Source organism: Mustela nivalis (genome assembly GCF_964662115.1).
Source record: "Mustela nivalis genome assembly, chromosome: 3".
NCBI classification, from domain to species: domain Eukaryota; kingdom Metazoa; phylum Chordata; class Mammalia; order Carnivora; family Mustelidae; genus Mustela; species Mustela nivalis.
Window position 1 is genome coordinate 48126167 of NC_139022.1, and position 17221 is coordinate 48143387.

At 44.3% G+C, this 17221-nt stretch overlaps 1 protein-coding gene across 2 annotated transcripts in view; it reads left to right on the top strand.

Moving 5' to 3' along the window:
• The first annotated feature begins 6097 nt into the window (after nt 1-6097).
• Nucleotides 6098-17221, top strand: part of MAN2A1 (mannosidase alpha class 2A member 1) — a 170013-nt gene continuing 158889 nt past the window's right edge. Inside the window, exon 1 of one of the 2 annotated variants that reach the window (XM_082724900.1) lies at nt 6098-7273. In XM_082724900.1, the coding sequence (XP_082581026.1) occupies nt 7139-7273 (135 nt within the window). In that variant the 5' untranslated portion in view covers nt 6098-7138. The remainder of the gene's footprint in view (nt 7274-17221) is intronic. The other variant, XM_082724901.1, reaches the window with a different exon arrangement.

The following is a 17221-nucleotide window of genomic DNA, read 5'->3' on the forward strand; positions in this document are numbered from 1 at the left end:
ATCTACACTATAGCCCAACAGTTTCTAGACTTACACAGAAGCTTGAAGCTATAATTGAAGTCCGGTGGAGTAAGATGGAAAGTCCTATGCTCTACTGAAACTAGGGAGCTTGATGAGAAATGGTTTGATAGAAGTCTGTTGCTCACAGGAAGCTTATCTCTCCTTGGTCATGGAGGTATTGCAGGGCATTCCACCAAGACTGATCAGATATGCCTCTCTGGCTTACATAGACACATGGAAGATCAGGTGGTGGCGAGGCTGTACTCCCAAAACTCCCTCTCTGACCTTTCATATATTGAAGTAAGAATTATTTTCAGGAGTTTAGGACACCTGTGAGATTACCTAACTAACTGTACTGATTGATTGTAGGGGCTTGGACCAAATATTTTCCACTCATCTTAGGCCACAGCAGATGAAAGTGACCATGACCATGATGCCTAGCAAGATGGTCAGGCTAACTTGAAGGATAGATTGTAAAAAGGCTCCCCATCCAGAGCCAACACAGCTAAGTATGTCTCAGGTGTTGTTGAGACTGACCTGAGAAAGCCACACTGCTTTCTCCCTAGGGTAGAAGATAATTGTTCCACCTTTCCTGATTCATTAATCTAAGAGCAGTAATAGGTGTTAGCATTTGAGTATATTCTCCCTTGACTGGCAGTGGGAGGTCTAGGGCAACATGATTGTCTATAATCACTTGCATTAGAGACTTTACACTGGTTTATGTTTGTCAGGCAAGGATAGGTCTGATGCCCACATATGTACTCTACTGTTAGGAGTTTAAGTGTCATTTATGACAAGGGTGGGTCATATTTGTGTCCCTTACAGTGGACAAATTCCTTGATTAGAGCTAAATAATTTCCTGCAAAGTAGGCTACAGTGCTGCTTCTGAAGAGGACAATCTGGCTATGAGAGCCAACTAGCCTAGCCCTTTGGTATGGACTGTTCCTGGTGAACTAGATTCTACTAATACATAAGTTTGTAGTGACTTCGGCAATGGCATTTTGCTGACGTGGGGATCAAGGTTTAATTCTTCAGTGTCTGAAAGAAAAGCTGTTAAGATTTTTTCAGTAGGGTCCAGAGGGAATGAGAGATGCAGCAATCAGTGAAATACAGCAGTGGCTTTGGTCTGGAGAAAGCATACAAGAGAACTTTTTTTCTTAGACAAGACGGAAAGACCACAGTTGACTGATGAGAATACCAGGCTAGGGGTGAACCACATTAATATCCAGAAAATTAATCTTGTTCTGTCATTTCAGGTAGAAATCATCCACCTGAAGGAGCAACAGTCCTTAGTTTACGGTCTAAAAACTAAGGATCTAAGTCCTTACATCTAGGAGCCTAGGATTTAAGTTAAGAATGGGTATTCAAGGTTACAAAGGCATTCTGAGATGATAGGCCAGGACAGGTGTCCTCTAAGTGAGATCCAAGAGAGGCTTAATGATTCCTTCCCCAATTCCTGACTTCCCAGGTTTTAGAGTGTTCCTCTTCTACTAGCTGGGCTGTTCATTTCCTTCCATAGCCACATGATTGGGTATGACCAGTCTCTGCAGCTATCACTTTATTCTTTTTTCCAATCAACATTTCTAATTTTAGTATATGTGCTGCCGAAGTGAGCACAATCCACATCATTTCTAACCCACACCACTTGCTTGGATTCACTTCTCAGTGGTTTTTTGTTTGCTTTGTTTTGTATAGCTTATACCATCCCAGAACTTGTCCTACCTTAAAGGTGGGGACCGGCCAGGACCTCTTTAGAGTTATCATTTCATACTCATGGTTTTCTTCTGAGCTCTAGTTCAAATACATCTTACTAAGGCATCTGAAATATCTGCTACTTCCAGTTCATCAGGTCCAATTAGCATAATGTTGTCATAATGAACAACCAAAATGAACCAGTGTGATGTTTTGTGGAATGTGAAGATGATCAACATTTCTGCAGACTATATTAAGGAGAATTGATGTGTCCCTGCGCTAACAATGTGAATGTATACTATGGGCTCTGTTAAGTAATAGCCAACTACTTCTGCTGGTTTTTCTAAATAAGTATAGAGAAGATGGCATTAGCTAAATCAGTAGCTGCATAACAAGCATCAGGGACTGTGTTAATTTGTTCCAGCAAAAATACTGCACCTGGAACGGCAACCCCAGCCGAATTACCTCCTGGTTAAGTTCACAGTAATCCACATTTTTCAAGATCCATGTGACTTATGCAGTGGCCAAACTGGTGAGTTATACACGAATGTGATAGGTATCATTACCCCTGCTTCTTCCAAGTCCTTTCTGGTGGTATTGTTTCTGGTTTACGATTTTGGAAGGCAGTGAAAGTTCTAGGAGTGTCCCACGTGGCTCCTTACTGCTATAATGGCCTCCACCTCATGGGTTACAAAGCCTATTTGGGAATATTGTTAGTTTTAGAATGGAGAAAATAAACACAAAGTTCATGTGTGGACCAAATGAACTAAAAGAACCAACATGAGCTAAAACTTATCTAAGTACTGACCAAGATTAACTGTGGTTGGAGCATAAAAGTAGCATTTTGTATTCTTAGGGATTAGCATCAGTTCAGATCCAGGGTCTAGTAAACCTCAAAAGATCTGCACATTTCATTTTTTTCCAGCACATTATCACTCTAGTAGATGGCTTCACAGCTCTTTGGGGAAGGATTGGGCGAACACTTAAAATGGGTATTGTAGCAGTGGTACAAGTCTTTCCTTTTTTTTTTTTATTTATTTTTTATTTTTTTTTATTTTTTTTAGATTTTATTTATTTATTTATTTGACAGAGAGAGATCACAAGTAGGCAGAGAGGCAGGCAGAGAGAGAGAGGAGGAAGCAGGCTCCCCGCTGAGCAGAGAGCCCGATGTGGGACTCGATCCCAGGACCCTGAGATCATGACCTGAGCCGAAGGCAGCGGCTTAACCCACTGAGCCACCCAGGCGCCCTCCTTTTTTTTTTTTTTAAAGAATTGGTAAAATTAGGGGCACCTGGGTGGCTCAGTGGGTTAAGTCTCTGCCTTTGACTCAGGTCATGATCTCAGGGTCCTGGGATCGAGCCCCGCATCAGGCTCTCTGCTCAGCAGGGAGTCTGCCTGCCTCTTTGTCTACTTGTGACTTCTCTCTCTCTCTTTCTGTCAAATAAATAAATAAAATCTTTAAAAAAAAGAATTGGTAAAATTATATATTTTATATAATGTATTTAACCCATTATATCTAAATATCATTTCCAAATATAAGCAATATGAATAATTGAGATATTTTACTTTTTTTAAGGATTAAAAAATAGATGTTTATTATGACACTGTACATAATGGCAGAAATCTGAACATGATCTGATGGTCCATCACTGGTACTACTGCTATGATCTGTGCAAAGTCCTTCCTGAAGGAGACTCTCCTTCAGTCAAAGGGCTCTTGGTCTGTAAACGGGTTTAGGTCTGAATACTGCATGAGAGGCTGGGATTGTCCTCTCTGCCGACTAAAGTTAGATTTTACCTACCTGGGCTAGAGCCTTTGCTATTATAAATATCAAGCAGTAAAAATTAGGTTGGCTATCTACTTTGTTCCTAGGGCATCTCTGTGGGGTAAGGCATCTGACTGTACATACCTGCTGCCCTTTAAGGCAAATGCACCCACATCGTATTTAGTGCCCAAGTACTGCTTGTCCTCTGCTATTCTCAGGTCCTGTCATCTCCAGTGAAATACAAAAGTCCATCTTAGTGGTGGCATGCTCTGTAGTCATACATGGCCTACAGAGGGGAACATCCATAGTGATTTTCAAAGACACATGTCTTCCTCTAATTTAGTTCACAATTTTTCAGTGAAAGGAGTGTGTCTGAGCCTTTGATGGAATGCAGTTGAGGAAGGGTATGCAGGTCGTATATGGTAAATCCAGAAAAACATTTCCCTAAATCTTTGGATTCCCCTTTCCACGTGTCTGGGAAACTTGGGCACCTTAAACTAAAAACATGGGTCCAGGTTTCCATCAATCAACCAAGCGAGCTGTTAGAACCACCTCTAGCTGTGTACGTTGAAACATCTAATTAACACTATAGTAATAAATTTGGCTCAATATAGTGTTCTACTCCATCCTCCATAGTCTAACACCTTTAGAAGCCATTCCCACACATGTTCTCCAGTTCTCTACCTATGTATCAACATAGCTAGAGTATCAACAAGGTAAATTACTTCTTCTGCCTATGTATCAATTTTGGTGTTTATTTCTTCCTTCACCACAGTGTGCACCTATCCCCCAGAAGCATGCTGAGATTTGACCCTAGTTAAGAGTGTAGTGGCAACAGAGGATGATTGTGGTGGGTTGTGAGGAGAATGTGAATTCCCTCTCAAGGCATTGTCCCAAGGTGGGGCTGTCAAAAAGTTTTCAAGAAGAGAAAGCCCACCTCCTCAGACACTGTCATTGGTAAGAGAGGCACAGAATAACTTAATGGTTCAAGATTGCCAGTTTAATCTGGGTCCAATCTATTCTGAGTTTTGAAGCCCTATTATTTAATCATCAATACCCAAACTTTTACTTGAGAAACTTGGCACATCTGTGAATTCAAAGCAAGTTGTAATTCAGTAACCCCAAAATTAAAATTTTGTGTTCAATTTTCAGAAACACCATTTTGGTTGCTACAATAAGAGCCTCTTTTAGAATTGTTATAGAAGCTCTTTGGTTCTCGTGCCATAACTTTGATCTGTGCATGTCATTCCTCTTTGTAGGTATTCAAAGGAACTCAAAAGAATCCATCTCACATCACAGTCCTTATGGTCACCTTACAGCCATAACAGTTAAGTTCCACTGTCATTTGCACCCCCCCCACTCCGGAAAAGGTTCAGCTGGTTCTTCAATCACAATCACCCACAGGCAACTGATTAATTGGAAGGCCCTGTGTGCCATGAATCACTTGCATCTCATTTCCGTTTGGCAAAGAGTTCAGCACTGAGCTCAGGCCAAAAGCCCAATCAAACCAAATTCCTAACCCCATTTTCCCAAGGCTAGCTCTTGGGGTTACAGGTAAAGCTTAATAAAAATAAAAAAGGCTTAAGCAAAAACCATTTTAAACTATAACAGAGAATTAATGAGAGATTCACTAGTGGGAAGACAACCCTCGAGAATAGACAAACAGCAGTTATAAGGAGCTAACCTTATAACTAGCCCTGGGCTGGTAACTAGAGTTCCCCAAGAAAGGTCCCCAACTCCTCCAGACTTTATTGGAGAGGGGAAGAGTCCTCTCACTGAATGGCAGAGAGGTAACACCTGCAGAAATATGCCCCGTGGATCTTACTACAACGCTTGTCTCTAGAGAGCCTGGAAAGATGTTCATGGGGTAGTGGCTCACCTTAGCGCCTCCACCACAGAAGCACTAGAGTTAGGGATGAAGGGGGAAACTTCTGACTTCCAAGCATTATTGGAGCTTGGCAGTGGAGAAAGCCAGGTACGCTGTAAGGGCCTGCCTACATGGACACCAAAACCAGCAAGAAAATCCCTTTTCTTCCTGAAATGTCTCTTCAGCGCCCTCTACTGACAAAGTTTCAGCGGCTGCGGGCAAAGGAAAACTTTAAAAGGGCTCAGATCCATTTTCACCCAGCAGTCAAAAAGGGCAGGTTTGGAATAGCGCGGCAATAGAAAATAACCCGCACAAGCACCACTTCTTAGGCTCCACTCAGAGACTCTGTAGCCAGCTGTCGTTTGGCAGTCTCCTTACCCTCAGGTTTCACCAAGAGGTCACCAAAAACTTCCTGGTTCTCGTGCCATAAAAAGAGGAGTCTGGGCAGAACGCAAAGCCCCTTTCTCCTCTATCTCTACAGCTCCTCACCGAGTTGCCGTCCCAGGCACGCCAGGCCCGGGTCCTCAAGGACAGGAAACCTGGGCAGTGAAAAGGCAGTGGGGAGAAAGCTCAGCCCCTGTAGAACCGGGGCTGCTGGCGCCTGAAGGCCTCTGAGAGCCTCACCTCCACCCAGGTTGCATGCCAGTTCACAAAAGCCGTCCGAGGTCTTCTCTCCGCCTGGGCGCAGGAAGGCGGGCGCGGGGCGGGCCCGATGGACGGCGCACTGCGATTGGGCGCCGGAGGCCCCGCCCCCATCCCGGCGCGTCGAGAGGGGGCGGGGCCAGCCGCCTGTACGGCTTCGGGGCTGCGGGCGCCTATTGACCCAGCAGCCGCTTCGCCGCGGCTGTTTCCTCTTGCTCGTGGCGGGCGGTGTAGGAGCGCCGAGTGGCGCTGGAGAACCGGCGCTTCCTTTCGCAGCTGCCGCCGCCATCTCCGCATTTACGGGGCGGGAAGGAGGGAGGGGACTCGCGGCTGCAGCTGGAGCGGGCTTCTCTCCGGGGACGCTCCTCTCCTTGCTCTCCTTTTCCTCCTCCGCGCGCCGCCGCCGCCGCCCGCCCCCTGCGCCCTTCTCGCGCAGCCCGGGTCCGGGAGGAGAGAGGAAGGGGCGCCGGGGGGCGGGAGAGGACGGCGGGCGGGCGCGCGCTCGGAGGAAACTCCTGCCGTATCCGTTCGTCCCCTCGCCCAGGGTGCACCCCGGCCTGGCCTCGGCGGCGGCGGCGGCGCCGCCGGCTGTGGCAGGAAGGCGTTCTGGCGGGGGCGGTGCCGCGGGGGCGGGTCCGGCCGTCCCGGCGCTAAGTTGTGGGGCCCGGCTCCTCCCGACCCTGTTCCTTTCCCCTAGTCTGTTCCGACCTAGCTCCGTGCTGTCGACCCCAGAGCCGCTGATCCCGCACCTCCTGGGTGAGGGGGACACGCCTGCCCTCGTCGAGAAAACTTTTCCTGCTGACTCGGTCGGGGCGGCGGTGGCAGGAAGTCCGGACAGCGACCTCTTCTCTGCCTGCCTTGCGCACCCTTGCCGGGTGCGGGCGCTGAGCTCGAGATCAAGTTTGCGGGGGCCCCTTCCGGGCTGCAGGCGGGTCCCGCCTTAGGAGGGACGCCCGATCCCAGGGAGGGCGGTGGGCCCGGGCGAAGGCCGGGGGCGTGTGGTGGCAGGGGAGGCAAGGTGCGGAGCGCGGTCGGGATCCGCACCCGCAGCCAGAAGCGCAGAGAGCAGGAGCCCGGGAGCAGGGAGCCTCCGGCGGCCGCTTGCAGGAGTCCACAGTCCGCTTCCTTCTTCAGTGAGGACAGTGTCTTGGCCCCGAGTCTATCGAGGAAAAATGAAGTTAAGCCGCCAGTTCACCGTGTTCGGCAGCGCGATCTTCTGTGTGGTGATCTTCTCGCTCTACCTGATGCTGGACCGGGGTCACTTAGACTACCCCAAGAGCCCGCGCCGCGAGGGCTCTTTTCCCCAGGTAAGCACCGGCGTGGGGGCTCTGCGAGGGTAGGCGTGGGGGCCCGTAGTTCCTCGCTGCTTCGCGACCTCTCCCTCCTGCCGAGCCACCGCGCCGGGGCAGGGCGAGGACGAACCGGAGGAGGATCCAAACCTTCTCCAGCCGGGGCTCTGCAGCGTTCGGACGGCGGTGGCCGCGACCCGGGAAGCCTCCTCCTCCCGGGCGGCCGAGTTAACAAAGTGCCGGGCAGCATGCGGAGGCGGGATCGCGCTCAGGGGCAGTGGCCATGTTCCCGCACTCGCATTCGGGCCTGTTGGGATGGTCTCGGGCACCTGCCGGTTGGAAAGCAGCGCCGGGTTACCGCTGTTAGGCAGCCCCTCGGCCCACACTGGGTTAAGCTGCCCAGACCCCCCCCCCCCCCCCCCACCGAGCGCCCCCAGTCGCGGAAATTGATCAGGCAGACCCTGTCTGGTCTGTTTTTTTCACCCCACTGTCTCCCGAGAAAGAAGCAAAAGTTTATTACGTGTTGCAGACCTCTTAGATGTGAATCTGTAGGGTTGATTTTAGTGTCGTCATTCTTCAGCTATTACATAGGGTTTGTTTGGAGCAGACGTGGGAGCCCAGTAGGGAAGCGCGTGTTATACTCCAGCCGGAAGCTGTGGGGCGCTCAGTCCTGCGCCCAGTGGTCAAATTCTCCATCGAGTTGGGAAACCACCCGTCTTAAGTCTTTATATAAAGTTACTAAAAATAAGCAAACAGAGACAGTCGGCTGTTTAGAAAGATGCTGTGCTGCGTGTGCGATTCGTTTCAAGTTCTTTGCCCATGACCTGTACACTTCAGAAATTTTAGTAAAACTGGGTGTTGTATAGTATTCTCTAATGAATGAACCGGCAGAACTCAAAACCGTGACAAGCTGATCTAACAACTACTTGACTCAGACATATTGAACAAGCTGACGGGGGTTTTTCTTTTCTTTTGTGACAATGTAAGTGACCAGAGAGTATCCTTGCCATTTGTTCTTGTGATGTATTAAGGCAAAACGCTTGAATTTAATTGAAATTAAAACCACTAACTTCACCAGAATTCTGAAAGTGGGGAAAAACAAAAAACAAAAAACACCTCTTCGTGGATCCTGTCATCAGTACAGAGCCCTCGAAATATTTTGCAGGTGAAAGGTATTAAAAATATTTTAAACGCGTGTCAAAATTAGAAAATACAGTGAGATAAGCACTATGGGATGTCTTTTTAAATCTTGACTTTAGAGTTTGTCCAGTGCGTTCCTGAGATTGAGTAAAAGTTTAAAAATGGGGCAAACCCTCTGAAGCCATAGGAAAAGGAGTTCTAAGCCCTGCCTAACATGTATAATTTGGTGGCTAAACTTGCTGTGATTCCCTCCCCCTCCCCATATCACATTTTCAGAATTTTCTTCATTACAAGTAAAAGCATAAAAGCCGATATATTTTACTTAAGCTGTTATCTTGAATAATATCCTTTGGCTTTGACTTGATGATCACTTGGAAGTGATTTATGCAAACATCTGGGGCTGGGGTTCTCTGGCAACCTTGACATTTTACTGTTTCTAAAGAAGTGAGTGACTCATTCAGTTACTGGGAAATCTTAAGCAAAGTTAATTCCAATACTTTAATATCCAGCCTTAGTCCTCCTAAGGGGGCTTAAGTTCTGGATAGAGCAGAATGTGTTTGATGAAAAATGACAGTGGCTGCTGGAAGAGAAGGCTCTTGTCTGTTTTCTGTTTTGTGTGCAAGGGGAGAGGATTTGGAAGGTGGATTTTTTTATGCTCAAAGTTGACATTCTCAGGTTTTTAGGACTGGATTTTCGGTTCAGGAAGAAAGCACTTTTTTGCTGATTTAGTTTTGGAAGAAGCACTGAATCCCCAAACAGGTAGATAGAATAAGCACTCTGTAAACCTTTTACATGCCTGACATCAACCTATGTGTCTTACAGGACAAACTCGATCCCCACCACCCAACAGATGAGGAAACTGAGGCACAGAGAGATTAACTTGCCCATGGTCACACAGCTAAAAGCTGAGATTTGAACAGATGGCCCTTGGAGTCTAGGCTTCTAGCCAGTATACTACACTCTTAGTAGTTCTTCACCTACTTTTTAGGTCCCAGTCTGCCTGCAGAAAAGATCTGCTGTGGAAGATAGAGCATGTTGCTCTCTGGTTCCTTAGCTTATGACTTTTTTTTTTTTTTTTTTTTTGGTAAAGAAGTTTCATTATGAAGCTCTAACAAATGTGCTCCTTTTTCTGAAACATTTAACACTTGAGATTTATACCTCTCCCAGAATGTCTTGTCGCTCACTTTAGAGCTAAACATTGTAATGAAAACCATTATGCAGCACAGCATCCAGCCTTTTGAGTCAGTTTTAATTTTTTTCATTACTTCTAAATCCCATGTAAACCTTAATTTGATGAGAACACATAACAAAACTAGCTTGCAATATATTACATTTCTTTGGTCAAACTGAAGCAAGCTATTTTATCACTATATATTGTTTTTGGTGTCTAGTAGAATGATTTATCTAGAAAGGGATTGATTTTCACTGAATTTTAGTTTAGGATTTAGGATTTTAGTTTCTTTAAGTCAATGTGGAACCTTCAGTAATGTATATGGTCTATCTGGTAAGCAAGATATGTTTTAAAGCCATCCTAGATGGAGAGCAATCTATTTGCTGTTACTCTGGCTTTCGTTCTTTTCCCTTCCTCCTCCAATTCTGTGTTATTCACCAGTTGGCCAGACTCTGGGGTGGCAGTAGGCCCAACTCAAGGTGCTTCCGTTTTTCCCACCCTGGAGGAACAGCCTACCTCTGACATGGTCTTTGGAAGTCTTTTCCTTTTGCTCTTTGGGGAATTTCTTTGAGGCTTGGAGGCAACAGGCAGCCTTGTCTGTGTTTATTTCTGTGTCTATTTCAGGGTTAATAAATCTCAGCTAGAAAAATTAACAAAAATTACTCTGTAGTTAAGAGACTGACCAGGGCCTAACTCCCAGAAGATGCTTTGAGGCAATATAAAAATTCGAATAGATGGAAAAGAAAGACATTGTTAAGGTCCTGAAATTCTTCATCATTTCTTATAAGCACATTTCACAATTTGCTTACTATCTATATTGTGTGTAATAGATCGCTTATTAATGTCTTCAGTTTGGATCTGGAGAATTAAATTAATAAATCAGATCTTGTATAACAGACAGTTTTTGAATAATTAGTGTAGACTATGACCATAAGGATTAATATTAACTCTTGGAAGTGCCTTCAGAGATTAGAACTCTGATAGAAAATGTATAAGTGAAGTTTAGACTTCCTTGGCCAGATAACAGTTATCAAACAAAAAAGTGAGACTGTCTTTAAGATATTTGATTAAAAGACTTTGGAATGTGGAGACTTTTATGCCTTTTGGATTTTTTTTTTTTTTTTTTTTTTTTTAGAGGCGGGGAGGGGTAGAAGGAGGAGAGACTCTTAATCAGGCTGCATGCCCAGTGTGGACCCTGATACTGGGCTTGCTCTCACAACCCCTGAGATCATGACCCAAGCCAAAATCAAGAGATGGTTGCTTAAGGGACTGTGCCACTCAGGCCTTTTGGATTTTATTTTATTTTTTATTTTTTTTTTTTCTCCCGAAGCCTCAGTAGCGCGCGGATAATCAGACTGCGAGCGCAGTTGTCATATGAGGTGTCAGAAGTACGGCAGCTCATCACAGGCTCAATGCCGCGTAGGGGAGCGGGCCCCGCCCAGCCTTACCTGCCGGGAAGCGGAGGTCTGGAGGCTCCGACTTCCCGCGTGGGTGGGGGGTGACGAGCGGGGAGGCAGGAGGCAGGAGACGCGAATGGCGCTGAGGCAGAAGGGCGTCAGGCGGGACTGCAAGCCTGCGTGACCCCTCACACCCACGCGGCGGTTAGCGCGCCTGCCCACGGAAAAAAAGCCACCCACCTGCAGTCGATCCGAAAGACGCCTTTTGGATTTTAACTTTCATTGTAAATAAACACATACAAAAATATACTTAAATGTTTTACATTTCTAGTACTTTTTAAAGAGTCCATAGTAGATGTTTGATAAAAGTTGATTTTGGTCTTCCAGTTGTTTTTTTTCTTGCTTTCAGAAATCTGAGAATCCTAAAGATGATATATAGAAAAACATGATCTTCCTTGCTTCTGCATACTCTAGTGCACTCCATAAACTTTTGTCGCTGAGGTTTGTGCAGGTATGTGTAAGGGAGTTAGTTTCATTGTAGAGGGTATAATGTTTGAGATCTGTGACTTTGGCAAGTGATGGAACTTTAACAGCGGTGGCAAGTAGGCACTGAAGGAAGAATGCAAGAACATAGAAGCATCTGGAGAGGCTGGTCTACACCACCACCTCTTTTGGTCAGTCAGCAATTCTGCTGGACCTCCTTGCCCAGCATAAGCTCACTTCCTGTACAATAGCTGTGACAAGAGTACATCCATGCATTTAGTCTGAAGGCTTAAGTTTATTATTTTTTTAATTGAATTGAATTTGTTGTTCCCAGATCAGCACCGCTCTCAGGGACTAAACAAAATACTTTTGTTTGGGAGATGTTGCAATCCTAATTATCTGAAGGGCATTTTCTCTCTGACTCATTAATTAGCATTAAAGGGTATCTGCACTGTGGGCATATTGACTTAAATCACCACTTTTTTGGTGGTTTTTACTTTAAGTCAGCTTTTGTATTTTGTGATAGCTGTTAAAACTTTGGCCTTTTTTGACAGACTGGTGGAGTTAAGTGTTGAGATTTTTCCTAGTAGTAGTAGTTCAGTAGCAGCTACTTATCCCTTGCTTCAGTTTTCATTTTTTAGCTCAGTGGTCTTAGTTTTTCCTTGTTATTCCCTCTCTTCCAGAGAGATCTTTAAGAAAATGTGAAGATATTCAACAGCTTGGGATAGGATCACTGGTTGCTGGATTGTAAAGGCCTTACCTATGCTTTTGTCTCGTTTTGTCTTGGTGGTCAAGTTTCAGGTCGCATCAGCTTTTACAGTACACACAGCACTGAAGAGAAGAAGAAGAACTCCTGAAGAGTGGATTTTGCTTCTTTTTACAATTGTGATTAGCACGTTGATCAGGAACATGAAGTTAGACCATTTTGACTAAAATGGGTTTCTGTTTCAGTTGTAAACTTCAAGCCAATTTTGAGGTTGAAACCATGAGGAGGCTCAAACAAATTTTGAGGGTTGATTGTACTGAATGGTGTTTACACTTAGTATTTGAGAATTGCCAGATTTGCCTTATGATAGTCAGGAAATCATTTGATTTGGATGGACTAAGTCTCCTGAGGTTGAACTGTAACTCTGTCGTGAGATAGTATATAAAATGTAATGTTAGTTGTGTTTTTATGCAGAAAAACTCATAATTGATATCTAGGAAATACTTTGTTGAATTTGTAGATCTAACACACCATTTTCTAAGTAAAAGATCAACTTCGAAGCACTTTAGCTTAAAACTTTAATACTCTACCTTTGCCTCACAAACTCATAGCTATTGATATTTGGGGCTGGATAATCCTTTGGTGTAGGGGCTGTCCTGTGAATTGTGGAATGCTTAGCAGCATCCCAGTATACTACCAAGTATAAACCAGAAACACCTTTCTTCCTTCTCCTGGTTGTAGCAACCAAACAGGTCTACAGACATTGCTAAATCTTTTCGGGGGGGGGGGGGGAAATAAACCTGTTGAAAATCACTTGGCTGCAATCTAGCCAAAGGTCTATTCTTTATATCCCTGGCTCTGTGTTATATCATTTTGCATTTTAGGAAGGAATGATCAGAAGGCTTAGTTCTAATACTCAAAAGGATAACTAGCATTTTTTGGTGTATCCTTTCTCTGAATGCCTAAAAATGCACTTATGTTTTCAGGATCCTAAATTGCAGTATGTTGGAGAAAATACAAGGGTAGATATTATGTTCATATGTAAATTAAAGAAAAAATAGAGGATTATTATAATGAAATTTTTTTTAATTGAATATACTTATTCTGAGAAAAACTTCATGGCTAGGTGATAGTAAATAGATAATCTTTTACTTTTTGCTGGTTGAATTAGAGGTTGAAAGTAGTCCAGGTTTAGTCCCCTTATCTTTTAGGACTGAAGGAAAGACACACTGATCACTAATACGGTAGTATAAAAGTCATACACAAACATAATTTGAGATGTCTTAAGGTTTCTTAAGTAAGCTTTATTTCTGTTAATGCTGATGATTCGAGTTCCTGCATTTTGTATTCCTTCTTGAGAAAAAGCAGGAGCAGAAACTGAAAAATAAAGTGGACGGAGATTTCCTTCTTGTTCAATTCATTTTGTTTTAAATAGCCTTTTTTACAGAAAGGATGGTGGAAGTGGGGTAGGAAAAGAATGAAGTTCTTGGCAGATGTTCTCCTTCCTTTTTTTGTCCCCAAGGTCTCTGGTCTTGAACTCTGCCTAAGTCGGCTAACTGTGAGCCAAATCTGGCCCATCACCTGTTTTTGTGGGGCCACATGCTAAGAATGGTTCTTGTTTTCAAATGGTTAAATATTTCATGACTTGGCCACACTCGTTTCTCTACAAATCGTCTCTGGCTGCTTCTGTACCATAAGAGTTGAGCAGAACTGAGTAGTTGCCACAGAAACTCTCTGGCCCACAAAGCCTAAAATATTTGCTGTCTGGCCCTTGACTGAAAAAGTTTGCCAGTCCCAGATTTAAACTATATTTCTCTATTATTAACATTAGAGGCAAATAGTGTGGTTAGATCCGTTGAAGCAGAGGTGTGTATTGAAAACAAAATTCTTGTCACCTGGTTATTAGATAAGCATTAGTGAAACTTAGTTTGTGTTTTGAGACTGTGGTTTAAAACTGGTGTTATATCCGTGTTTCATAGATTTCCCAGGTACCCTTGGGGAACCTCTGTGCTGGAGCATGGACATGCTTGACATGTTTAATTTGTTTCCCTTCTATCACCTGCAGACTTCTCACTACAAGACTGCTGTGGGATGGAGGGTTCTGGGGCATGAACAGTGCAAAATTGATCCATAGTCTCAAGATCAAAAACCATAGCTTTATTGTATTTGGGATTGGTTGTAATTCACAGATGGGCTGAATTCTGAGCCTAAGTGGACAGCTTGGGTTAGGATTGTGGAGGGAGAGCCCGTGTCCATCAGAATGGAAGGTGGCAGTCCTCTCTGGGACCCTGAAGGCTACTCAGTTTGGAGGTGGAGAACCACCAGGATGTCTGCAGGGGCACTGGACTGCTAGTCTTCAAAGAGTAATACATTCTTGCTAATTTTGATACTTCTTCATGCTTCTTGAAGGTTATGTGTGACTTTCTTCTCTCCTTTTGGCACAGGCCACCACCCCCATTTATGTTCTCAGAGATTTCACTATCATCATTCAATTGCAGTACACTTAGTCCCAACAAAAATGAGTTTAATGAGTCTCATTGAGTAGTATTGCAATTTTTAAGCATTGTCTTTCCATTTTTAAATGTATGCATTTCAGCATTTTTCACATGCACGTGGATTTCTCACTGGCTTCATTTGCAGAGGGAAAAGTCTCTTGCCTCTATGAGTCAAGAGAAACTGAATGTTTTTTCCAAGGGCAGAACAAGCCCCAGATGTAACCTAGTCCTACCGGTGAACCTTATTGTCCTGAATTAGGAGCCTTGAGAGCTGAGGAATTTGCCAGTGATTTTTTTTCTTTTAAATTCATGTTTTCTTCCAGGATTGATTGTGTTTTGTGATGGGGAAAGCTCTCCTTCTGCAGGGTGAGGCTGTACTTTGGGGCTGAAGACAGACTTCGCAGCAATTCACTCCTGTTCTTTCATATCACAAGTATGAAAAAATGTGGGGATTTGTGGGTCCTGGCCTTTGTGGTGACATTTTTACTGGTGGAACATTAGAAGATGGAAGCCAGAGAATGTGAATTATTCTCAGAATTACTTTCTCCCTAAAAGAGTCCTGAATTTGCATTTTGAGAGTCTATGGAGCTAGTCATTCTCTTAATGATTAGCAGTACCCCTAGAAAAGTCATAATATAAAAAGTCAGATAGGGGGGCGCCTGGGTGGCTCAGTGGATTAAGCTGCTGCCTTCGGCTCAGGTCATGATCCCAGTGTCCTGGGATCGAGCCCCGCATCGGGCTCTTTGCTCAGCGGGAGCCTGCTTCCTCTTCTCTCTCTGCCTGACTCTCCGCCTACTTGTGATCTTTCTCTCTGTCAAATAAATTAATAAAATCTTAAAAAAAAAAAAAAAAAAGTCAGATAGGGAATTTTAGAGTAGGGAAGGTCCTTCCAGATCAGATAATTTAGTCTTTGATTTTTCAGAGAAGGACACTGAGACACATAAACCAGGCTTCATCTATTTGCCCTGGGTCTCATAACCAGTCATCGCATACCTGGGTTATGCATCCTGGCCTATAATTCAGTGCTTTCTGTTGTACTTTACTCAGCACATATTTGCGAATTACTTTGCGTTAGGTACTTTGGAAATTATGATAGATAATGTTTCTTGCTTTGCAAGAGCATCTTAGTTATTTGAGGTGGTCATTTGTGAAACTGTCATTTGTGAAACAATTAGAGACAGCTAAGTGTTATTCAATTACTCATTAAAAGAGTTATGGGACGCCTGGGTGGCTCAGTTGTTAAGCAGCTGCCTTCGGCTCAGGTCATGATCCCAGCGTCCTGGGATCGAGTCCCGCATCCCGCATCGGGCTCCTTGCTCAGCGGGGAGCCTGCTTCTCCCTCTGCCTCTGCCTGCCATTCTCTCTGCCTGTGCTCGCTCTCTCCCCCTCTCTCTCTCTGATAAATAAATAAAATCTTTAAAAAAAAAAAAAAGTTAGAACAGTGCCTGGCACATAGTATGTGTTCAGGAAATGCTAGTTATTGCCAATGAACAGAGATTTATGGAGTAGCCGTCCTGTATCAGGAGCTGTTGTAGGTTCTGGGCATATAAGAGCTAAGAATAAAATAAGAGTCCATGACCTTAATTCTTGGTATAAGGGCAGAGGCCTTAAAGGAAATTCAATACTAAGTAATGGCCTGGCTTAAGTTGACCAAAGGACCTGGAACCACAACTTGGCTTTTTTGATTGGGTAGGACTTTGTAGGGGGAAAGAACATCTCAGTGTGAAGTTATGAGCTTAAGGCTTGGGTCTTGAAGGAGCCTGGAATCATGAGAAGAGGTGAGGGGATTGGTTTGATTTGGAGTCGCTGGTGCTTGTAGGAAGTGGTTGGGAAGACATTGTAGGTAGTTTGGGATCAGATTGTGAATTGTCCCGCGAGCCAGTCTGAGAAGTTACATGAGTCAGATGATAGTGAGCCACTGAAAGTTATTGAGTATGTTAGGAAGCTGCTTAGGAAAAGCCGTGTTGGAGAATTAATTTTATAGAAAATTTTAGACCTGGAAGGGAGCTAAGAGTATTCAATCTAGATTATTCTGGTAGCAGTGTGTAGGAAGACTCAGAAGCAGGAAGGCAGCTGAGAATCTGTTTAAGGTAATACAGACATAAGGCACTAAATCCCTATATCAGTATTGAAATGGCTAGAAACAAGAGGAAGAGGAAAATGTGCAGACATTTTGTGAAAAAGAAGCATCAGGGCTTTCTCACAGATTTTTATAAAGGGTGTGTGGCTTGAATGAAACAATTTTTCCCACCTTTTTCCTTTGGGGCATTTGGAGAATGAGCTAATACCCCTTGCAGAAAGGGATAGTTTGGAAGATGACCTGGTTTGGGGAGCCAACCTCAGGTTCATGTATGATGAGGTGGATGTTAGTAGAATAGCCAAGGGGGCTGCAGCGCCCGAGTGAGAGGTGAGGGAAGGGAGCTGCTGATCTTGTAGTCAGCAGCATAGAGTGGATGAGCTCACTCGGGACTGTGCTTTGTGAGAAGAGAGCAGACAGCCAAGGAACATTTCTTATAGCCAAAAGCTATGCTTCTTGTATTAAGATGATTGTGTAGCAGATGCTAATAAAATGAA